Below are 23,528 nucleotides of genomic sequence, written 5' to 3' on the forward strand. Positions count from 1 at the left end.
GGAAACCAGGCCCCACAGCATCCCGGGAAAGGCCACGGACCTTCAGAATCGTATCTGCACGGCTGTTGAGCGGCCGGTCATTGGAAACCCAGAGGAAGGCTCTGTCTCGCTGGACGAGGGACACGTGCATCGAGCCGTAGGCTTGCCGGCCCGGAAGGGAGATCGCCGTCATGGGGACCGTCCACACTGTGGCGGTTTAATACCAGGAATGTCCTGTGTGCGCCACAGCGCTTCCGGAAACAGAATGTTGTCTGCTGAAACGCTTCCATGGAAAACCGCGCCGGCCGGAGCAGATTAGGACTGGCCAAGCCACACGGAGCCACACGGCTGGTGTTGGCGCATCCGTGGGCGGCAGCGGGGGAAGGAGGTGTGGAGGGGATTTGAGGAAAACGGGCCTCGAATTTTTTCTCATCGGAAATTACAAAAAATGCAGAAAGGTATCTAAAAGGTGACAGTGACGTCCGTCTGCCCTCCCAGGGTGACTGCTAATGTGTTCGTGCCCAGGCGCTCAAACACACGTGGTTGGAACCCCCTGTGGGGACGGTTCCGTGTCCCTGCCTGACATGGGGGCCTGGACACTGGCCGTGGCTCTGCCCAAGTCACAGCCCATCCCACTCTTCAGCAGGGGACATCTGAGTCACCGGCAAGGGCGGTGTGGCCAGTAAAAGGCCGAGATGGGCACAAACCCGGGACTTTGCAGTCTGAAGCCCACGCTCTTGTCCGTCACCCTGCCTGCCCTGTGGTGGACCTTCAGGGGCCTTCCAGCTTCTCACAATGAAAAAATACACTGCAAGGGCCATCCTGGTACATAGATCTCCGTTTGAATCGAGTATTTTTGAGGACAGATATGCAGGTGGCTGTCACAAGTATTAGCTAAGAAGTCAGAGGGGTGCTTTCCCGGAGAGTGCACCTGCCGCCCGTGGGGGAACGTGGGTGGAGGGCGGCAGGGCGAGGCCCAGGAGCCCAGCCGTAACCTTGACGGAGTCCCATGTGCTGCTCTGGCTTTTGCAGGAGAATTACTACAGGCCCCCGGATCAGGATGCGTGCCTGCCGTGTGACTGCTTCCCGCACGGCTCCCACAGCCGGGCCTGTGACATGGACACTGGGCAGTGTGTCTGCAAGTCCGGCGTCATCGGCCGCCAGTGCAACCGCTGTGACAACCCTTTTGCTGAGGTCACCTCGCTTGGCTGTGAAGGTCTGAGTTGCCCCTTGATCCCTTCAGGCCACGCCGCAGGGACGGACGGCTGGGCTCCTGTGTGCGTGCCCGTGTCTGCGTGTGTACCACACACCTCCTGGGGCTTGGAGAGTGTTCCGCAGCCTGGTGGTCTGACAGTGTTCACTTGGCCTTCTGTTGACCTGGCCCTCCTGAAGGGCATGGGTCAGAGCCTGGGTCCCACCCTCCCCCTTCTAACACTGATGCGGGGAAGATGCGGGGGTCCGGTTCCTGGGGGGGGGGGAGCGGAGGATGCGGAGAGCCCTGCACCTTTGTGGGCATGGCCGTGCCCAGCTGAGCAGCCTTCGTTCCCCCCGTGACCCCAGTGATCTACAACGGATGTCCCAGAGCATTTGAGGCTGGCATCTGGTGGCCGCAGACCAAGTTCGGGCAGCCGGCGGCGGTGCCGTGCCCCAGGGGATCCGTGGGTGAGTACCGTGGCCCGTGGCATCATTCCAGGCAGGAACTCGGTCAAGGCATGTGGCTTGTGGGAGACTTGGCTGAGGCATCAGAACTCATGGGATGTTCTGCGTGGACATTTCTTAGGCAAAGTTGGGGGAAAATAAAACCTTGTTCCTTAATAATAAATGACAAAACCTGGAAAGGCCATAATGCAAATGTTAATACGCTCCTGGTGGCCAGGACACGGACAGGCCGCTTCCCCGTTCCCAGCGCCGGTTCCCTTTGTCAAATGGGGGTGGTAGCTGTGTCCACGCCCTGGGGGTGTCTGGAGACCCAGGGAGAGGACGACGCATCAAAGTGCATGACTGTGATTTGGATCCGTGGCAGACGCGCAGGGCCCACGGGCGTTGTGGGTGTTTGGCAAATGATGGAGCTGGTTTCTCTCTTCGTGGACTTGCTCACAGCGGCTGCGTGGCTCAGGCAGCTTCAGACGTGGCCCCAGGCGCATGGGGAGAGAGCATGGGTTGGCTTTGTGGCCGTGGCACCTGCCTGGCCCTGGGCGGCCTGTGGTTCACACCTCCGCTGAACACACTGGGTTCGGGGACAAACAGGTCAACGAGCAGAATTAACAACTGGGATTTCAGGGTTTCCTCCCTGCGCCCCGTTCCCTAGGAAACGCAGTCCGACACTGCAGCGGGGAGAAGGGCTGGCTGCCCGCGGAGCTCTTCAATTGCACCACTGTCTCCTTCCTGGAGCTCAAAGCCATGGTAGGCCCTCGCCTTAGGGAGCCACGTACGTGCATGCGTGCGTGCGGGGTCGGGGAGGGGGGCGGGCGCGAGGCCCCCGGATCCCGCTGGCCATGGGTGGGCCTGGCTCAGGACCGTCGTGCCCACATCTGCTCTGGGCGCCCGCAGCGGAGCCCAGCTGCTCTTCCCATCAGGACCAGCCCTGCGTCTGGATCTGGAAACACGGGGTCTCCGTATTCTGTCCTGCCGCCCCCGACCTCCCGCTTTGTCACTGCCTCTTCCCTTGGTGTCCCTTCCCAGCACTTTTTGTCCTGACAACCCCTCTTTTTTGGGGCCAGAGTTAACAGCCAATGTTCCTATTTGGTTTTTGGGGTTTTCAAGTTCTTGTCCAAAAAGGAAGTTTCTACCAGAAAGGAACAGATTTCTGAATCACGGGAAGGAGCAAAGCAGCCGTGGTAGGTGTGCAAACGTCTCTTGTGCTGCCCCTTCCCAGAACGAGAAGCTGAGCCGGAACGAGACGCAGATGGACGGCGACCGGTCCCTGCGGCTGGCCAAGGCTCTGCGGAATGCCACGCAGCACACCGGCCCGCTGTTCGGCAACGACGTGCGCACGGCCTACCAGCTGCTGGCCCGCGTCCTCCTGCACGAGAGTGGCCGGCAGGGCTTCGAGCTGGCGGCCACGCGGGACGCTGACTTCCACCAGGTGAGGGCGTGCGGCGGGTCGTCCTCGGGGGGCCCTGCAGGCTGAGGCCGAGCTGTGGGCGCGTGGTCTTGTGGGGGCGTGAGGGCAGCTGGGGGTCCATGCTCAGCTGTGCGAGATCGCTGCTCCCTGTATCCTCACTTCACTCCGTACCTGAGTCAGGCCAGGTGACCCGTGAGACTGAGTGCAAGTGTTCGGGGCATTTGGGCAAAGGCACGGGCAGGTCACGGTCCTGGTGGAGGGGACACTCATGGTCGCGGGCAACTGATCCTTAGTACCGGCCAGTGGTCTGCGTGGTCTACGTGAATTAGCCACTCACTCCCCACATGTCCTGTGATGTAGCGTGGTTACTGCCCCATTTTATAGGTAAGCAAACTGAGGCAGAAAGAGCCTGTAGCTTGTAAGGGGCCTCCAGAGTCTCTGCTCCCACCTCGGGGTCTGGCTTTCAGAGACCATGATGTCTCCTACAAAGACCGTCCTGTTTTGTGTGTAAGTAATTGGCCCCTGAGAAATGTCTGTTCGGAGTGGCTGGTCAGGAGACCCGCGTTCATCCTGACGTTTGTAAACTTGTGGGCAGTGAGCGTTGTCAGCCCACAGTTCCTCTGGACTCCCCTGGAGGCCTCCACATCCACACTGAACCCCACGGACCCTCCCCATCCACACTGAGACCCCTAGGGGCCTCCTCATCCACGCGGACCCCCGGGGTCCTCCTCATCCACGCGGACCCCCAGAGAACCTCTCAAGCGCACCGAGGCAGGGTCCCCTTGATTGCATTTCAATCCAGGCCTGAGTTGGGGCTGATGGAGTTCGTTCCCATTTTTGATTCTTTGCAAACGGAAGTTCCCCTCCTGGTTTTCGTGTTGGAGCCCCTGCCGATAGCCCGGGCCATGAACCCTGAGTTGCGTGGGTGGGGGTCAGGTGTGTCGCCGCAGGGTAGCCCGCAGTGTGTCTTGGGCTGTGTCACTACCCGGTCAGCAGAGGGGGTAGTAGAGGGTTTGGGGTTCTAATGTAACCAGGGCCCCTCCACGTGCTGCTCCCCTTTGTGCCTCGGAGGGTACGTGGGGGAACCCCCAGCAGGGCTGCTCCCTGACACACGCTCCTGCCACCAAGGATCTGTCCCCCATCTGATCCCGCCAGCCTGGTGTCGGGGAGCTAGAGGCTTTCCAGCACCTGGTGTGGCCCTGCCGCGTCGGCTCGGCCTCCCTGAGCCGGCCTCACACACCCGCTGAGCGCTGTGTGTCTGTCTGTCCGAGCAGGACGTGGTCCACACCGGCAGTGCGCTCCTGGCCCCGGATACACAGGCCACGTGGGAGCAGATCCAGCGGAGCGAGGGCGGCGCCGTGCAGCTGCTGAGGGGCTTTGAGGCCTATTTCAGCAACGTGGCCCGTAACGTGCGGAGGACCTACCTGAGGCCCTTCGTCGTCGTCACTGCCAACATGAGTAAGGGCCGCGAACCGGCTGGGCTGGGGGGCCTGGGTGTGCTTGGGGCCGGACCCCCGGGGCCTGTCTGGGTGTGGCCCCTGCTGGCCGTCTTTGGGAACGGGTAACCAGCTCCGGCCCCTGGTTCCTTGTCTGCAAATAGGGAGACAGGACCCTCCTTGTCCAGCCTTTCAGGGGTGAACCAAGGAAGCGCACACGTCACTCCTAGGCCCAGAGAATCGGGGGCAGATCAGAGGAAGGGCCGCCGGCTCGCCCTCAGCGGTCTGCAGGCCTTTCCAGACGTGGGTGTGGGGCTGTCCAGGGGAGCAGGCCCGGGGTCCGGCTGCAGGTCCAGCCCTCCTGGCTCACTGGGAGACCCCCAGCCCAGGGAGGGACAAGGGACTGGCTAACCAGGTAACTGGGTGGCGGGGTATGTCTGCCCTTACTGAATCGGGGGCTTAAGGTCAACAGAGCAGATGCCTCGTGAACCAAGTCACCCCCAGTGCCCAGGAGGCACCACCCTGAGGTCCAGGGGCTTAATCGGTCGGGGATAAAGCCCCAGATGGTAGAACCAGCCCCCACCCCACCCACTTGGAAAGAGCCGGCCAAGTCCCAGGGTGGGGGGCTCCTACAGGCGAGGGCCCTCATTTCTCCTCTTGCAAATGTTTATCAGGCACGCAGGCGGGGGGCGCTCGGGCAGCACTGGGGGACTGCCTTATGCACACCCGTCACCGGAGGGCCCGAGCCATAACCTGGAAGTGGCAGCCCTCACGTGACCCCTGGGGCTGACTGGGGCAGGGCCTCCCATGCCGGCCAGAAGATGTTCGGGCAGTCTGCACATCCTGGCCCTTCCGGAGCCCCCGACTGGGCCCGCCCTGTGCCGGGGGGAGGTGGGCTCAGGGCCCCGTCATCACTGGGGGCAGGAAAGAAGGCTGAGTGCGCTGGGCATTCCTGCTCCTGCCGGGAGGAGGGTCTGCGGAGCTGGCCTTGGGGCTGGACAGGACTTGGACACAGTACAGCCTGCACCCAGTCCCTTCTGGAGCATTCACGCGGTTCCAAGTGTCCTGCCTGCCCCTGCCCGCAGCCCCTCTGCTGTTGTTCCTGATGCTGTGTGACTGGGAGCATCTGTCCTGCAGTGGGCGCCCCTGACTATCCTCCCATGTCCTGTGTCCCCCACTCCAGGGCTCTCACCCATCCCCAACCACCCAGCAGCTCCGGGTGGGAGCCCGGCCCTTGCCCGTGTGGGCAGCTTGCAGGCACCCTTCACAGTGGGGGGTGTTGAACCTGTCAGCTCAGTGGGATGACTTTGGGGGGGTCGTGCTGCAGGGGTGACTATTGGCCTCTCCGTCACCAGGCTCCTCAGAGCAGTGGCGGTCAGGGCCAACAGAGGCGTGCCCGACAGCCTCCGAGAGCCAGCAGGAATCAGGGCCCCTTGGGTCAGGCCGAGCTTGTGCTCGGGCTTGGGCTCTGCCGGACAGGGAGCGGGTTACTGTTTCTCTGGCCTTGTCCTTCTCATGCCCCAGCCGACGGCCCCCGATGCCGCCGTGATGTCTCCCTTCACGCTCAGCGTTGTGCTATGTGACTCTCGGCGGGTCCGGAGAGCGCGACGGAGTAGAAGTCGATTCTGTTAGGAAGGCTGGCGTCGCTCAGGGCGGCGGCTCTGGTCGGTGTGGACGCGGCGATGATGGAGGAAGCCCTCGGTGGGAGGAGCTGGGGGATGATGACAAGGGTGACCTGTCCCCACAGTTTTGGCCGTCGACATCTTCGACACGTTCAACTTCACGGGAGCCAGGGTGCCGCGATTCGAGGACATTCGTGACGAGTTCCCGAAGGACTTGGAGTCCTCGGTGTTCTTCTCGGCTGACTTCTTCAAGCCACCCGAGAGCAAAGGTGAAGCCCCGTAGACACACGGCTGCCCTTGGGAGCCCCACCGTTCAGGGGATGGGGGGCCCTCCGAAGGCCCCGTGAGAAGAAGCAAAACGGCTCTTAGTAGCAGAGCGTGTCGTGTGGGTGCATGTCGCAGGCCCGCCTGAGAACGGGCCAGCTACGGGGCGTCAGCTGGCGTCAGGCCCCACTGCCGTGGGCGGGGGGGGGCACCTCTGGCAGGTATGTGGCTAACTCGTGACATGACAAGCGAGAGAGCACCTAAATCCCATGTGCGTGGTCTTCTCCATGTGCGGGGGAGAAGCTGTCTCTACGTGTCGGTAAAGTTTTAGAATCCAGCCCCTGCCCCGAAAACAAGCCAATTCTGCACTCCTGGGTTAGGATGGTATTAACAAATGGCTTAAACATTTGGAATTTTCCTTTTTTTTCCTTTTTTAAAGATTTTATTTATTTATTTGAGAAACCGAGATAGCGAGAGAGCAAGAGCAGGGGGGAGAGGGAGAAGCAGGAAGCCCGATGCGGGACTCGATCCCAGGACCCTGGGATTATGACCTGAGCCGAAGGCAGACGCCCAAGCGACGGAGCCACCAGGCGCCCCTGGAATTTTCTTAAAGTGTATTTTTCACAGATTCACTCCAGTTCCTGAAAACATTTCAAAATAATGGGGACTTGAAAACATAATTCTGTAACAGACAATTTAAAATTTGAACCATTTTTAGTAAGTTAGCTTTGTCAGCTATGTGGCATTACTATTTGGGTGTCAAAACCTCTTGAAGAGGATTTTACTCCGATGTGGGATCCACTTTGCCCCCATGTTTCAGACTAATTTGGGGCCGATTCGGGGCCCTGCGTGCAGCAGCGTTCACGGCTATCGTCGGCATGGTGTATGTGCGGTCCCTACAAACGTCGCTTCTTCTCCTGACCTAAGAACATTGTCCGTGCTTCTGAACTGACCGTGGGTCATCCTGTCTGCGAGCCTGTGGCATCAGGGGTGGACACGCGGGAGCCTAGTTTGCTTTAGGAGATCCCATGAGAGAAGTTTCTGGTGCTTACCGCTCTGCTCTCCTGGGGACAGCGGCTGGCGGACGTCAGGTCCCGGTGGCCTGTACGTGGTGCCTCATTCAACGTGTCGGTTAGCTGGAACTATCGTCACGGAGTAATCCCCGCCAGTTCTTCCCGGGATGGGAAGACTCGGCCCTCTGGCTTCGGTGACCCCCTCCCCCTCCAATGTCCCCACACACCTGCCTCAGCACATGGCAGGCTAGCAGAGGACAACGCGCCCTAAGCTCCCAGAGCCGAAAGTCAGGGCAGGATCTGGGTGGATGAGCTTGCAGGAGGTAGAGGGGGTGCAGTCTGGCCCCCCCGCCCGTCGGCATCGCACCGCCTGCTGGTGTCCCCCTGGAGGACCTGCGTCTCTTCCCCATGTGCAGGACGATGACGTGGAGCCCGAGGGCCTGGCTCCGAGGCCTGGCCTCTGCCTGCCTCTCACCCCTCCTCCGGCATCGCCAGGCCAGTGCAGACACCAACCTTCCAGCTTGACCCAAATCCTTGTGTGCCCTGACGGTCCCTAGACTGGCTTTTGTCGTAGCCCTGGACTCCGGACCCCTCTTCTCCCCATGCCCTGGCCCACCCTTGGCCCAGACAGCGTATGTGTGTTGTCTGTTCTACTGAGGGGAGGGGCCCTTGTGTGCCTTCCCCAGGGGGCGCCCCTGAGACCCAGCCGGCTAAGCTGTCTGGTTAGTTGGGGATGCAACGAGCCAGTTGAGTCATGGAAGAAACTAAGGCTTTGGACCCAGCCATTCGCTGGGGCCAGGAGCAAACACCGGGAGGGGCCAGGCTCTGGGTTGTGAGAGCCCCCGAGAGGCCACTGTTCCCCGGGACGCTGTCTAGTGCACCCACTGCTGCCCCTGGTACCATCAAGGCTGCCCGGAGGAGATGGCCGTGCTGGAAGAGGAGAGTGGAGCCCTGGTGAGGGGCCGCTGAGAGTCAGACCGTCTCCCTCTTCCAGGAGCAAGCAGTTGAGGGGCAGCGGGACCCTGGGGGACTGAGTCTGCACCTTTTTCAGTCCCCACTCTGTGGGGTTGTCCAGGAGCAAAGAACCCATAATGTCCTTGCTGTGTGGAGATAGTTGCTTCTTCTTTTTTTTTTTTTTTAGTTTTTTGTTGTTGTTTTTAGATTTTACTTATTTATTTGAGAGAGAGTGAGAGAGAAAGCACGAGAGGAGGGAGGGTCAGAGGGAGAAGCAGACTCCCCACTGAGTGGGGAGCCCAATGCAGGGCTCGATCCCAGGACCCCGGGATCATGACCTGAGCTGAAGTCAGACACTCAACTGACTGAGCCACCCAGGTGCCCTGGAGATAGTTGCTTCCGTCCAGGTCACATCTGAGCCCTTGGGCAGGGTCACCGGCCCGGGCAGCACCTGGTCCTCTCACTCAGGAAAGCCCACAGCCTGTACCGCCTCCCCCAGAGGAGGAGCTGGGAGCGGCTCGCTGACCAGCCTGAGTGTGGCTGGGCAGCGTTGGTGACCAGTCATCGACCCTGAGTGGGGTCAGGAGGACATTAAAGGTGCGTGTGCCCACCTCGGAGGGGCGGACCCCGGCTGGTCACACAGCATTTTGCCGGGACCGGTGAGCTGTTCTGAGCTGGGGCCTTCAGTGTGTAGCGGCCCCCTCCACGGGGACAGAGACGACCTCTGCTCCCACCGCAACTCACAGTGCCCCCCTAGGCTCGTCTTCTGGGCCCTGCCCCTCCCAGAGCCCCTGTCCCTCAGGGCTCGGCCCTCCCACCTCCCTGGAGCCCGTGCTCGGCGCCGAGTGGTCTGGACATTTGCAGAGGTGACTTCTGGGCGAGGGGCTGCCCGGGGCATTTTGTCGGTTGTTGGGAACGTGGGTGAGTGTGGCTTGGGTAACAGAGCATCGGAGGAGAGTGTCCCTCTGCTGGTGGGACGGGGAGGGCCGATACCCGTGACCCTGTGTGGACGCAGGGACTGGGGAGGGTTTCAACCTTCCAGCACCCGTGGTTACATGCTCCAGAGTGGCAAGATAGTATTAGCATCTTCACCCCAAATTTGTGTACTGACGTATGTCTGAGGGCTGTACCCAGCGTCGTGCATCCCTAGAGACGTACAACCTCAAGCACCCCCGATTCACGTGGGATCAAAGCGTGGGGCACAGACCCACACGAACAGCCCCCCGTCCCTCCTGCGTGCTCCCGGAGCAGCCCCGGTGCAGACCCCTCGGACCGCTCTGCGGGTGGAGTTTAGTGACGTCAGGTCTGTCCGCGTTGTGCAGGCGCTGCCACCGTCGTCTGCAGGACTGAAAGGCTGTCCCCCGTCCCCTCCCCAGCCTCTGCAGTCGTGTGGGGGCCCCATGTTTACTCTGTCGAGGAAGCACCTGCCGTTGTCCACGGATCGTCTGTGATTTCAGGAGGCACATGCTCCCGTCGGAAGCGGTTTGGTGGGCGCGTGGCCCCCATGCTCACGCTCTGCTTGCCTTGCAGAGAGCCCCACGGTGAGGCCGGCCGGGCGGAGGGCCGCCCCGCAGACGGCGCCCCCGGGGCCCCGCGCCGAGAGGGAGGCCCCGTTCAGCAGGCGGAAGAGGCACCCCGACGAACCCGGCCGGTTCGCCGTCGCCCTCGTCATCATCTACCGGACCCTGGGGCAGCTGCTGCCCGAGCGCTACGACCCCGACCGCCGCAGCCTCCGGTAAGGCCTGTTTCCGGAGCATTCCAAGGGCTTTCCCGGGTCACAGCCTCCACCACCCTCACATCCGTGTGAGGACATTCCACTGTGACCCTGGCCCACGGCCGCAGACCAGTGCCCTGAGCGCTCCCTTGGACGAGGTTTAGGACGTCCAGGCGGGCCCTTCCCCGGTGTTGCTGCCCAGCCGCCCCCTCCCCAGCACATGCCCCGCTCGGCCTGCACGGACGCTGTCGCCACACGGGGCCCAGCGGTGTCATTCCCGCGCAGAGGTGGGCGCCCACCAGGGCGTCACTGGTCAGCCTGCACGTCCTTTTCCACGCCCGGCCCTGGGCCTGTGGTCCTCACGTTCACCCTTCTTGGCGGCTGGATGAGATTCGGCCGCGAGCTGTATTTACTGCGCCTTCCAGTGGGTTCCAGGCTTCCCGCTGCTGTGTGTTATTGGCAGCGACACCTTCGCGCACATGTCTTCTTTCTCTTCACTTTTATTTCCAAAGTCCGCCTTTGGCCTGGGGGTGGCCGGTCCCCCACGTGCGCCCCGTCCGTGATGGAGCCGGGCACTTCTCGGGAACTGTGGCTGGGGCCCCGGCCCCGGGCCTCCTGGAGAGGTCTGCCCTGCGTGCTCCTGGCGACGGCGCGCGGCTCTGAGACGAGCGTCTTCTCAGCGCGTCTTTCCCGTGTCCTCGCCTCTCCACCCCAGGCTGCCTAACCGGCCGGTCATTAACACGCCAGTGGTGAGCGCGACGGTGTACAGCGAGGGGGCTGCACTGCCCAGCCCCCTGGAGAGGCCCGTCCTGGTGGAGCACGTCCTGCTGGAGACCGAGGAGCGCAGCAAGCCCGTCTGCGTGTTCTGGAACCACTCCATCACGTAAGGGTGACGCCCGCGGTGAGGAGCCGCCCCCGCCCCCGGAGCTCTGTGCTTGTGTGGGGGGGCTCTTTGAGGCACAGTGTCTCATGGGGTGTTCCTCTGTGGTCTCTTGCTCCTCTTCCAGCCCCTCGTGAGGCAGGAGGCTCGTCTTGGGGGTGCTCGCGTCCCCTACACGGGGTTACATGTAAACACATGCACATCTGGATACAGACATGCACACGGGCATACACGGCTAGGGAAACAGACATGCACACGTAGGCACACATGTGTACGGGTGTTCATAGAACCCTCAAGAAGGTCAACACAGACACAGGGCCGGGTACCGGCAGGACTCCGTGATGCAGCTATTGACACGTGCCCACGCCCCATCAAACGAGGCAGGGCTTGTTCTGCACACACACGAGGTAGGACTCAGACACTCAGGCCCAGGGGCCCTTCCACCGACAGCAGGACGTCCCAGATGTGTGTGGGGGGTCGCTTTAACAAACAGGGGTCCCTGGCCTCAGCCTCCCGCCCGTGAGACCAACCCAGCAGCTGCCAGGGCCGGTTTCCCCCTCCAAGGCCGTGCCCGCCGCCCCTGCTTGAAGCTAGGCCAAGTGGGGTTCCGGCCGCGTGCTGTACTGGGAGCTGGCGTCCAGGGGGCGCGTGCGGACGCCAGGCTGCAGGGGGCTCACGCGGGGAAGCAGGCTGGGCCGTGCAGGGATCTTGTAGCTCCTTTATTTTCCAAATTCGAGCTAACGAGCAAGCAGCATCATGTCTGGAGTATAATAGACACTTGGCTTACAAAAGAGAGAAGGAAGGACCCACTTTCACCGCGAGGGAAGTGTGAAGGGCTATTTGGCATGCGTTAGGCACGGCTGTCTCTCATGGACGCTTGATTGGATCCCAGCAATTAGCCATCGCCTAATTATCCGCTCTGCCTCCGGGGATGATAGGCACCTATCATCCCCAGATCTTAGAGCTCTTGGCAAACACGTATTCGCCTTCACATCCCATTTTACAGATGACTAAACTAAGGATCAGAGAGAAGTTACTTGATTTTCCCAGAGTCAGGGAGGGCAGGGCTCTCTCTGAGCCCGAGACACACCCGTAAGCAGCTTGTCATTTGGGGCTTCCCATCAGTAAAAGGGAAGTCATAATTGGGCCCTGCTTCCAGGCAGTTGCCATAAAACATTGTGCAACCTGAGGATGAAAGTGCAAAAGGAACGTGAGATACTGTTTCTGGAAACACCCAGACTCAAAAGAAGACTAAGTACAAAGCAGCCACTTTAACAACTAATGTTTCCGACAAAAGGGGCGTGCGGCCGACCTGAGACGTCCCATTTAAGTTTTACTGCGAGATGGCACAGGAACCGTGAACTTCAGAGCCTGCTTTAGGGCACTCCCCAGCCACGAAAGGGAAGGGAGAGTGTCCACACGGTCCCCAGGGCTGTTGTCCTCATAGCGGGAGACAGTGGCGCTGGTCTTGGGGATGCCACACGGGCTCCCACGGGGGCACCAGGGCCTTGGGGAGCCCCTGGTGGAAGGGGTCCTCTCACACCCGCCTTTTCTCTGCAGCATCGGGGGAACGGGAGGGTGGTCGGCCAAGGGCTGCGAGCTGCTGTCCCGGAACCGGACCCACGTCGCCTGCCAGTGTAGCCACACGACCAGCTTTGCCGTGCTCATGGACGTCTCCAGACGCGAGGTGGGCGCGGCCCCTGCGGGCAGTCAGTCCTGCGCTCCCAGCAAGTGTGTCCAGGGATGAGTCCCTTTGGAAAGTTGGCCCCAAACCTGCCCCTCCACAAACCGAATCCGCGATTAAAACCTGTGTTCGGGAGGGTTGGCCAGAATCTGCCAGGATTTCCAGAACAAAACTCCTAGGAAACAGTTTTCAAAGAGGCTGGGTTGTAAATTAAAAACCCTGGTGGCAGACCGCGAGCCTCAGCCCAAAGAGAAAGCCCTGGAAAAGCCTCACTTCAAAGCAGGATTCTCGGTGTTCTGTTAGGTGGGGCTGTGTCTCCCCCACTTTAAGTGTTAAGGGAGAACAGAGCCGGCTGGCCGGAACGAAGGGAGTGTGTCCCGCTAGCCCTACACGCACTGGCCCAGAGACACAAAGAGGGGGCTCGGTCAGGAGCCGCCGAGGCCGGCTAATGTTTAACCTCTGGCATTTTCCCGGGCCTGGGCATTCAAGCCGGCTTCTCTGAACCTGTGGGTGAATAGGGCCGACGGGGAGGTGGGCCCCCACCGGGCGGGCAGTGAGGTCAGCCTGGGCTCGGATGTGTGCAGACGCTGGTGTCTAGGAGCCAGAACGGTACATCCCTGGTACCTTTTTTTCAGGCCTGGGATGTGTCCTCGGAGGCCAGGCCATTGTCCCTCCCAAAAGCTCTCTGGTGCGCAGGTTTCTGTCACCTTGTTGGGAGGGTGACAGCCCTGAGTTGCTGCTAATGGCGGCCGGGGTGACAAGAGGAAAGGGTGTGCCCTCGGGTCTTCCCCTGACCACAAAGCTCCCGTGCACAGGTGGCACTTTTGAGCTGGTCACCCCAGGTCCTGACCTGGAGGGGGTAGTTATTAGTGGGGTGGGATTGGGGGTCGTCCCCTAGCCAGGGAGCTGGGCAGTGCCGGGAGCGGACTCACAGGCAAGCAAGCTGAAGTTCAGGGAGAAGGAAGTCAAACCAGGAGAGGACTCCCCGCTCCCTGCCCCCGGGGCCTCAGGGGCCTCAAAGCCAGGGCTTTCCAACAGCAGGGGGCAGCCCTCAGCCTCCCGGGCTCAACCCCCTCCGGGCTCCCAGCCTTCCCCGGTAGCCCCGGCTCACAATCCTGTGTGAGCTGTGAATTCAGAACCACTTTCTGGGGGTTACCGGAGAGCCGAAGCTGCTTGCTCCCTAAGTGCCAGGGCTCTGCAGGGTCCTGCGTCCTGGACGGGTGTCCTGTTTTGCAAATGCGTGGAGACAGCCACAGACCATGCAGCCGGGGCACATCTGCCTGCTGTGTCCACTGAGTCTGTGCGCAAGTCCCTCCGGCTCCGAACTGGGGGCAGGCAGGCGCACCGTCTCCTGGATGGTAGCATTTATGCGGGAGGTTTTGTACGCTTTTTATCACTGGGGCAAAAGAGACAGAACACAAATTCACCACCTCAGCCACGTGTCCGTGGACAGGCCGCTCACAGTGTGGTGCAGGCACCACCACCACCATCCATCCCTCTCCAGAACTTTCTTTCTAACCCCCAGTAATTCATCTGGTGTTTATTCTTGGATTTTGGCAGCCTGAGAACCATGTCACCGTCGTGTGGGTTCTGCCCATAGTAAGCTCGACCTTAACCTGCCTTTACTGCGCAAAAGCCCCATCAGACCCAGTCCTCACGTCCTCCTGCCTTACCCACCCCTGCCCGCAGCACGGAGAGGTCCTGCCCCTGAAGATCGTCACCTACGCCGCTGTGTCCTTGTCGCTGGCCGCCCTGCTGGTGGCCTTCGTCCTCCTCGCGCTGGCGCGGACGCTGCGCTCCAACCTGCACGGCATCCACAGGAACCTCATCGGGGCGCTCTTCTTCTCCCAGCTGGTGTTCGTGGTCGGGGTCGCCCAGACGGGAAACCCGGTGAGGCCCTCTGCCGCCTCTGGGGGGGTGCGTGCGGACCTCAGACCCGTCTCCAAGGGGGACAGAGCGCGTTGTATTTAAAATGTAACTTAGGAAGGAGTGGGTGGAAGTGACCCCAGCAGAGACTGGAAGGAGGGAGGGGCGGGCTGATGGCCGGGGCAGGGTCCCTGGGGCATGGGGTGGGAGCAGCTCTGGAGGTGAGGTGTTGGGACGGGTACAGGAGAAGAGCACCGGGAAGCTGGGAGGTTCGTGGCTTCGGCGGTGCCCGACGGGTGGCAAAGTGATTGTCCATATTTACAGTGGGGATTTGCAAAACACAAGCGTCCCAGCACACTGACCCCGGAGCAGGTGGGGGGCACGGCTGGAGGTGAAGGCTGAGTGCCCGAGGCTTGACACACACGCTGGGGCTCACAGAATCACCCCCACGGCCCTGGGAGGGGGTAGCATCTCTTCTCACAGGTGACGCACCCAGGACCAGCGAGACTGTGGGACTGCACGAGGGACACGGTTCCCTCTGTGTGTTCCCTTATGCGTCCACCACAAAGTGGGGACACTATAGCCCTAGGGAGCCGCGAGGTCAGCTGGCCAGCACACGTGCGGTTGTAGGGACTCAGAGAAGTCCGGGGGTTCCTCTCACCTAATCCCGATCTCCCCTAAGGTGAGCGACGGGCTCCTGGTGGGCCAAGCCAATCCGGCCACCCCGTGCTGTTGACAGCACCTCTTCCTTCCTCGTGCAGCAAGGACCCGCTGTCACTGTGTTACACGTACCCAAGGCCCAGATGCAAGAGGCCCTCCCATCCTCGCCCACGGGCCCGCATTCCTGGCGCGGACACGCATGCTGGTTCTTGAGTGTCACGCGCTGAAATGGCACTGTGGTGGCACGTGGGGGAGCTGGGTCTGGTTAGGGACGGACTGGCCACGCAGTGGGAGGGCTCTGGGGGAAGTCGGGACAGGTTGGGGAATCCGGTGCCCCAGAGCCCGAGGGGCCACGCCAGGCAGTGCCACGTACCTTTTGCAAGCAGCATTGTACCACGGAGAGCCATGACTGGTCTGTTGGGAAGAAGCCCGAAGGTCAGAAGAGCAGCCAGGGTGCTGCTTCATTGGTCCACTGGATGGAGGCAAGGCCTAGAACCGAAGCCTAGGCACGCGGGCATGAGGAGAAGGGCGGGAGTCAGGGCTAAGTGGGCTTGGAGGGAGGAGGGGTGCCTCAGGTCTCCAGAAGGGGGACCAGTAGGTGAGGACGCCGCAAAGTGAGATGAAAACAGGGTGGCCGGTCTGGGTGTGGCTGTCTGAACCGTTGGCGGCTGAGGGCAGGTATGGTGATGTGCCGGGGGAGGCATCTCCCCCAGGGAGAGGACATGTGTCTGTGGGAATGGGTCAGCCCTAGGAGAGGAAGTGGCATAAAAGGACCAAGAGGGAATGTTCTGGCTAGCTGATCAGGGCCACTGGCATACTTGAGCTCTTCCTCCTCGTTTGTGGCAAGCTGCGGGACCCCCTGGACACCCTCTGGGGTGGCCAAATCTCCTCTGGAGGAAGGGGGTAGGTAGAGGCCGGGAGTCACAGGCAGACGGCCTTGCTGGCCTCGTGGGCTTCTCAGCCGTGACGCGGTGCGGCGCGGGGGCCAGCAGGGGGGCCGTCCCCAGTGTGGGGCCCTGCAGGGGCTTCTGTGCATCCAGCCAGGCAGGTGCACCTCTCCTGCGCGTCCTTATCAGCGCATTAGGCAGGTGACGGCTCTCGGTGGGAAGCCACATGACTCATTGCAAAACCCTTCAAGTGTGCCCTTGAGTGGTCTCAACAGAGGCAAGCCACTCCTTGCAGCGACAGACCGAGTGTGAAATGCAGAGGGGCTGTTCGCTGCTTTCAGGCACGGACTAATCCGCGGCCTGGAATGAGTGCTCTCCAGCCAGCTGCACTGCTGAGCACGGGGAGAAGGAATGCCGGCCGCACGTAATTCTAGGGACTTGGCACCTCGCCTGGGTTTTATGGGTTTTCTGTAAACTCACAATCCCATCTCTGGGCGAGGTTTTTCATCTCCCAGATTACTGGCAGGTTGAAATGATTTATTATGCATTCGCATTTTGTCTTTGTTCTGTTTCTGGAAGAGGTAGTACGTTTAGTGCCAAGTCTGTACACGTACAGCCCCATTAAATTTTAAAATGTATCTCTAACACTTCTTTTTTTTTCAAAAGGTGGTTTTGTGGATTTACTTTTCACATGATTGAAGGCAGCAAGCCAACCCGCCTCCTCATTGCCCTCCCTTGTCTAAGCCCACCGTGCTTTGGATGCGAGGGACCATGGGGGGCATACGGTGTGGGGCTCCCCCAGCCCCAGGCTCGCCCCTGGCACCCAGGCTCGCCCCTGGCACCCAGGCTGACGGCTCTGCTCGTCGCGAAGGGCAGACCTCCCGTCTCCCGAGTGTCGAGTCAGAGCAGAGAGCAGGTTGTCCAGTCACAATGTAAGATGCTGTCTGCTGCTGGAGTTCCTGTTTTGTCCTGTATTTGGCAGTTTCCTCCGTGTCTCTGGGGTTTGGTTTCTGGGGAGAACCTGGCCTGTGCAGGCTGGCATGGCAACAGCTGTCACGTATGTTCCCAGCCAGCTGGCGCTCTCGTCAGCTCCCCACGGGGTGCACTGGCCGGGCACCTGAGCCGAGCAGCCTCCAGTGTGGGTCGGGGGGTGGCCCTGTGTCTTCTACTCCTGTGTCTTTTGGGTGGGGTGGGACACCCAGACCCTAGAAGGTTGTGCTGATGGGATGGCAGCCAGGATTGGACAATGTCTCTGGAATGGGGCGGGACTGTGGGGTGTGGCTTGGGGGGGAGGGTGGCTGTGGGGACAGGGCCTAGGTTATGGGTGTGGCCAGGAGTGGGGGTGTGGTCTGGATGTGGGACAAGAGCCTGGATGTGGGTGTGGCCAGGAGGGATGGGGCCTGGATGTGGGTGTGGCCAAGAGTGCGATGTGACCGGGGGCGGGGCCTGAGGCTTTCTCTTCCCTCCTCTCTCCTCAGCGCCTGCCCAGCTTAAGGACCTTGCTGGGGCCCCTGCTCACATCTCCCAGATGGGCAGCCCCTCCCAGTAGGCCCCATGCGAGGCTGCGCCAAGGCACAGAGCTCGTTGAGGTCTGGCCTAGAGCACCTCACACTGGGTTTGCACTGATGGCCGCAGAGGCTGGGCTCCCTGTGACCACACCGTGTCCCCAGCCACTCCCTGACACTGCCTTCTTCCCGTTCTCAGGGACACGGGGCTGGCTCACCAAGGCCTGGAGAGGGTGGGATGCTGGCCCTGTGCTGCCCTGTGGAAGTTGCTTTTCTCTTCCTGGCACTTGGCCACCTGCTGGAGGTGCAGCCCTGCCCAGCTGAGGACAAGAACAGAGCAAATACTGTCCTCCCTGTTTTTTTGGCGGGAACGATGAGGCTCTGTTAACTTGGTGCAGGCAGGAGGAACTTACTTGGTGGTGAGGTCACAAAGCACGAGGCCTCACCCTCCCTCCGGCCGTACCTGCTGGACCTGCAGACACCACGCAGGGGTCCCGGGTGGCGGGTGGAGGCCAGCACCGCAGTCTGGGGCCCACAGCCTGAGCAGGCTGCCTGCGTACTATTTCTTTTAACTTTAAATGCCTGCAGGTAAGAATTTGGAACCATGACGTGAAAATACAGTTTCCAGCTTCTAACGAAAACGCTAGAGGCTCTGCCTACCCCTTGCCCTGCGGCTACGCTCACTCGGGCACAGATCTGGGTTGGGGATGGGGTCCCCGAGGCCCCCGGGGCCTCACTCCCCGTCCTCTGTTCCACACCGGGAGCCTGAGATGCTGGACTCAGTGCCCAGCCATTCCTGGGTGAACCCCACGGAAAAAGCCAACTAACTCCATCTCCTTCCTCAGACCTACAGACCTTCCCGTTTGCAGTGGGTCCGATTCGGTCCCTCCCCGCCCCCCCCCCCCCCCCCCGGCCCCCGTGCCCGGCCCTTGGCCGGGGGAGCGGGGCTGGCGCTGAGCCCCGCCCCCTGTACCCACAGTTCCTGTGCGCCGTGATCGCCATCCTGCTGCACTACGTCTACATGAGCACGTTCGCCTGGACCTTTGTGGAGAGCCTGCACGTCCACCGCATGCTGACCGAGCTGCGCAACATCGACGCCGGGCCCATGAGCTTCTACTACGTCGTGGGCTGGGGCGTCCCGGCCATCATCACAGGTGAGGGCTCGAGGGGCAGCCCTGCGCGGGCGGCGCGGCCGGGAGCCGAGCGCCGCCCGGGGAATCCACGGGACGTTGCCGACACGGGAGCCCACGTCGGGTGCGCCCGCGCCCCTGGGCCCGGCGGGCCGGCTCTCCGGCCTCCTCTGTCTTCGGTACCCAGCGTGACGGGCCCCAGCAGAGGAGGCCCTGCCCCACTCTGCGTCTGTGCACATGCGTGTGATCATTCAGTGCCCGCTGGGGACGCGTCTCCTGTCGGGTGCGGTGTGTTCTCTGTGCCGTGGGCTCCTTGCGAGCTGGGTGTGCTCAGGGTTCTGTCTGTGGCACCTAACGGACAACGACTCCGCATATGCCCAGTGTGGGTATGGGTGCGCGTGCGTGTGGTGTGTGCGTGTGTGTCCGTCTATGGGGAGGGTCTGTATGCAGTGTGGCGTGCGTGTTCTCTGTGTGGTACCTGTGGTTTGTATGTGATGGGAGTGGTGTGTGTGCGTGGCACGTGTGGTCTGTACGTGGAGCGTGGATGTGCGCAGGGCTGGGAATGCCACGTGGGGCCACACACGGCCCAGGCTGCCCCTCCGGAGGGGACTCTCCCGGCGTGCGGCCCTCACTTTCCTCGCTGTCGTCCAGGACTCGCGGTGGGCCTGGACCCCCAGGGCTACGGAAACCCCGACTTCTGCTGGCTGTCCGTTCGAGACACCCTGATCTGGAGCTTCGCCGGGCCCATTGGAACGGTTATCATTGTGAGTCCAGGACTTTTGCAGAGCCCACGGTTCTCGGGGATGTGGGAAGCTGGGTGTGTGGGCCGGAGGGGTTTTGGGGGCTGGCGGGGTCCCTGGCTCCTCAGAGTGGCCTGCTGGGCAGGAAGGGCTGATCTTATGCTGCTGAGGCCTCGCGCTTAGATCTGCAGACTCGTTCCACGGCTGCATCGTCCGTGCTGAGGCAGCTCAGCGTCTGGCCCCCAGGAGGGTCCCTGCGGGCAGGCAGGGTGTGTGAGGCCTTCTCATTCCAGCCACACCTCGAGACGCGGGCGAAGACCCTCAGAAGCGTTTGGTCTTCAGATCTGTTGTGGCGATACCGATGAGCTGGCCACCTAACTGTGGTTTTTTAAAAACTGTTTTTCAGGTCAACACAGTCATTTTTGTCCTGTCTGCAAGGGTCTCCTGCCAAAGAAAGCACCATTATTATGAAAGAAAAGGAGTCGTGTAAGTCAGTGCCGGCGCTGATGGGGGGTGGGACCCCCAGGGTGGGTCTGCACGCTGGTAGAGCCACCTGAAAGCGCCCGTCCCCCCATGGCCAGGCCCTTGGCCACCCCCCGCCTCTGCCACTGGGCTGATGACAGCCACATGGACACGTCAGGAGGCCGCAGTGGGGAGAGGCCAGGAGCAGCAAGGCACGTTGTGGAGGAGAGGGAGGGGGCTGAGCACAAGGAGGCCTGGGAGAGGGACGTGGGGACCCCCGAAATGGCAGGTGTAGGATCTGCGGCGTTCGGTGGTGGAGTCGCTGAGGCGGGCAGGCTTGTCCTCGCCTAGGTCCTGCTAATGACGGGTATAGAGGAGGAGGGGACGATGACAGCCAGCTGTGGGAGGTGCTGAGGTGCCTGGGTGCCGCAGGGTGGAGTAGGCAGGGTGTCTGGGCGCGGGGTGGGGGGGCGGGGCGCTGGAACTTTCTGGGTTGGTGGTGATGGCGGTGGTGTGGCTGCAGGAGTGGAGAGTTATCTAGGTGCTTTGAAAAAGCTTTGGGAAGGAAGGGAGGGGAATAGGTAATGGCTGGACCTGCAGGCGGAGGGGGGCGGGTGGAGCGGAGGGAGGGGGCCCAGAGTCACTCCCGCCCGCCCCGCCCCCCGCAGCTCCTTGCTGCGGACCGCCTTCCTCCTGCTGCTGCTCGTCAGCGCCACCTGGCTGCTGGGGCTGCTGGCCGTGAACAGCGACGCGCTGACCTTCCACTACCTCTTCGCCGCCTTCAGCTGCTTACAGGTGGGGCCAGCCTCGGTGGGTCATGGGTCACTTGTGCTACTTCGTCTGAAAGGCCTGGGGGAGATCCCGGACCCAGCGTCCGAGAACAGACGGGGCCACGGCGCGGCTGTCGCAGCGTGGCCACAGTCCGTGCACGGTCCTGCCCCTGACAAGGAACCTGTGGTCCCAAGCACCGCTCTGTCTGGGGCCTTCCCAGGGACCCCAGGACACCGTCCTTTGCTCAGCCGGTGCCGGGGCTCATCCTCCCTCCACAGAGCAGAGTGCCTCCCACTCGTGGCCGCGGAGACGGTGTCGGCATTTACAGTTCACACCGAGGGCTTCCTGGCAAGTGACGTCATGTTGGGGACGCAGATGGCCTGAGGGCTATGGCCTGGGACGGGGCCCTCCTGGCCCCTGGCCTTCTGGCTGCCCTGCCCCCGCTCCCCTGAGCAAAGCAGAGGCCCCAGGGAGGGGGGGCCCAGGGCAGGCCCGAGCAGCCCGCTGGCTCTAGGCACTCCACGGCACATGTTGGTGGCGGTGCTCTGTGCGTTCTCGGGCAGGCAGGCCTGCCGTCCGGCGGCCACAGGACCCTGGCTGCTGTCCTGAGGGCCGGTCCCTGCCCTGACCGGCTGCCCCTCCCTCCAGGGTCTCTTTGTCCTCCTGTTCCACTGCGTGCTCAACAGGGAGGTCCGGAAGCACCTGAAGGGGGTGCTTGCTGGGAAGAAGCTACACCCGGATGACTCGGCCACCACGAGGGCCACCCTGTTGACGGTAGGCGGTGCCCGGGGACCCCCATGGCGGGGGGCCGTGTGGGTTTCTAGACCAGGCGTTCGACACAGCTGCCTGCTCTCCATGACCCTCGCATCAGAGAGCCCCCTTGGAGAGTGGCATTGGGCCTGACGCTGGCCTGATGTCCTGCGAGGAGGGCAGGTCTGTCCTCGTCACAGCCCCATTGCTCAAGTTCGCAGAGGACAGGGCGACAGCAGGCTAGCACCCCTGACCAGAAGCCATGGCTGTGGGCAGGAAGCCGTCCTTGGACCACCACTGGGGCTGGGGGGTGCTCCCCTCTAGGGCGCCCCGAGGCCCCTGTGCTCTGTGTCCGGTGGGGGCGCAGTCAGGGTGCTGGCACCGGGGCTTGCTGGGGGGACAGAGCCATCCTCTGCACCCCAGTGGCCCCTGCTCCGGCGATAACCACACGCCCTCCCGCAGCGCTCTCTCAACTGCAACCACACCTACAGCGAGGAGCCCAACATGTTCCGCACAGCCCTGGGCGAGTCCACCGCCTCGCTGGACAGCACCGTCAGGTCAGGCTGGATCCGGGCGCCCTTGCTCGTCCCAGGGCGGGGGAGGTCCAGCGCTCGGGCGAATGCAGACTGCCAAGCCAGTGGGGTGGCCCTAGCTGTGTGCCCTGCTGTTCTAGCAGATGTGTGGCTCCCCATGTGCTCTGGGAGTCTTTTGGGGCAGCGAACCTTCCAGAGCCCCATGGGGCCATCTTGGCACGTGCCAAAGGTGCCCAGTAATGTTGGGTGGTCATGTCATGCAACCCCCTGAGTGAGGGTGCTGAGCTCTCCTCCCACCCTCTCTAGGGACGAAGGGGGCCAGAAGCTCAGTGTGTCCTCTGGGCCAGCACGGGGTGGCCATGGGGAGCCAGATTCGTCCTTTGCCCCCAGGAGCACCAAGAAGCACCGCGGTATGTGTCCCCTGGAAGGCGGTCCCCCATCCACCTGGGCATCTTCCTCCTGTGGGGCCACTGGGGGGAGCTTCTTGTTGGCTCTTGTCTGGCCCATGGGCCTCTTGGTCACTGGACCTCAGAGAGAAGTCTATGGCTCACCCGATTCAGAAGGTCAACAGGGAAACGATTGCTCCCCAGTGCCCAGGCCCAGCTGGCCCCACTCTGCCTTGGCCCAAGCCTCTGTCCCTCCTGTCCGCCCTGCAGGCCACGATTCAGACTCAGATAGCGAGCTGTCACTGGATGAGCAAAGCAGCTCCTATGCCTCCTCGCACTCGTCAGACAGCGAGGATGATCGGGTGGAGGCTGAGGACAAATGGGACTCGGCGCGGGGCCCCGTCCACAGCACCCCGAAAGGTGAGCCAGTGTTGGGCTATGGCGTGTCTGAGGGCCTGTCTCCCGGGATGGGAGCAGAGGCGGCGTGGAGGTGCCAGAGGTGGGCGGGGCCGCGGGTGGGCGGGGCCGCAGGTGGGAGGTGCCGGCTGGGGGGAAGGCCCTGTCCACAGCATCTGCGGAGCAGAGGCAGGGAGGCCTTGGAGGGTCTCTCTGGGGACCCTCACTTCAAGGACCCCACGAAGCTGGTCCCGATCGCTGTTGGGGACACCAGTGTTGAGGCTCCAGGATGTTGAGGTGGAGCGGGGGGATTGTAGCCTGGGCCCCCACTGTCAGGAGCCTCAGCGTCCCCAGCTGGAGGGTGGCACCCTGTCAGGCCTCCAGCTCTGGGAGTGTGGGTCAGGGCCACGTAGGAGGCAGGGTCCCCACGGAGGGACACTAGGGAACATTTTAGGGGTTGCAGCTCCGAAAGTAGGGAGTCTCCCTGCTGTTGACGGTCGCTCTGTGCCTCAGTGGATACCGTGGCCAACCACATCCCGGCCGGCTGGCCCAACGACAGCCTGGCTGGCAGCGACAGTGAGGAGCCCGGCGACAAGCCGCGCCTGAAGGTGGAGACCAAGGTCAGCGTGGAGCTGCACCTGGATGAACAGGGCAATCACTGCAGCGAGCGCGCCCCGGACCAGGAGAGCGGCGGCCCGCCGAGGCCCGCGGGCGCGCTCCCCAACCCGCCCCCGGAGCAGAGAAAAGGTGCTTTGGGAGTGGCAAGGGGGCCGCGTTGTTCCGGGAAGCTGGGAGACCAGGAAACCTCTCAGCTAGGGAGGGGGACAGAGGC

General features: G+C 62.3%; 1 protein-coding gene across 2 annotated transcripts in view; it reads left to right on the top strand.

Annotated features, from left to right (window-relative positions):
• The window catches only part of CELSR1 (cadherin EGF LAG seven-pass G-type receptor 1), a 134,197-nt gene that overhangs the window by 107,048 nt on the left and 3,621 nt on the right, over positions 1-23,528 (top strand). For both annotated transcript variants that reach the window (XM_087868610.1, XM_087868609.1), the window contains exons 15-33: positions 1,012-1,195; positions 1,540-1,641; positions 2,288-2,382; positions 2,855-3,064; positions 4,318-4,501; positions 6,227-6,370; positions 9,863-10,067; positions 10,762-10,929; positions 12,487-12,613; positions 14,300-14,500; positions 18,508-18,682; positions 19,310-19,422; positions 19,805-19,884; positions 20,529-20,655; positions 21,280-21,405; positions 21,844-21,938; positions 22,221-22,324; positions 22,571-22,720; positions 23,210-23,443. In XM_087868610.1, coding sequence (XP_087724736.1) covers positions 1,012-1,195; positions 1,540-1,641; positions 2,288-2,382; positions 2,855-3,064; positions 4,318-4,501; positions 6,227-6,370; positions 9,863-10,067; positions 10,762-10,929; positions 12,487-12,613; positions 14,300-14,500; positions 18,508-18,682; positions 19,310-19,422; positions 19,805-19,884; positions 20,529-20,655; positions 21,280-21,405; positions 21,844-21,938; positions 22,221-22,324; positions 22,571-22,720; positions 23,210-23,443 — 2,824 coding nt within the window. The remainder of the gene's footprint in view (positions 1-1,011; positions 1,196-1,539; positions 1,642-2,287; positions 2,383-2,854; positions 3,065-4,317; positions 4,502-6,226; positions 6,371-9,862; positions 10,068-10,761; positions 10,930-12,486; positions 12,614-14,299; positions 14,501-18,507; positions 18,683-19,309; positions 19,423-19,804; positions 19,885-20,528; positions 20,656-21,279; positions 21,406-21,843; positions 21,939-22,220; positions 22,325-22,570; positions 22,721-23,209; positions 23,444-23,528) is intronic.

The sequence above is a fragment of the Ursus americanus genome, chromosome 17 (genome assembly GCF_024610735.1).
Source record: "Ursus americanus isolate L20-20 chromosome 17, mUrsAme1.1.p, whole genome shotgun sequence".
Lineage (NCBI taxonomy): Eukaryota > Metazoa > Chordata > Mammalia > Carnivora > Ursidae > Ursus > Ursus americanus.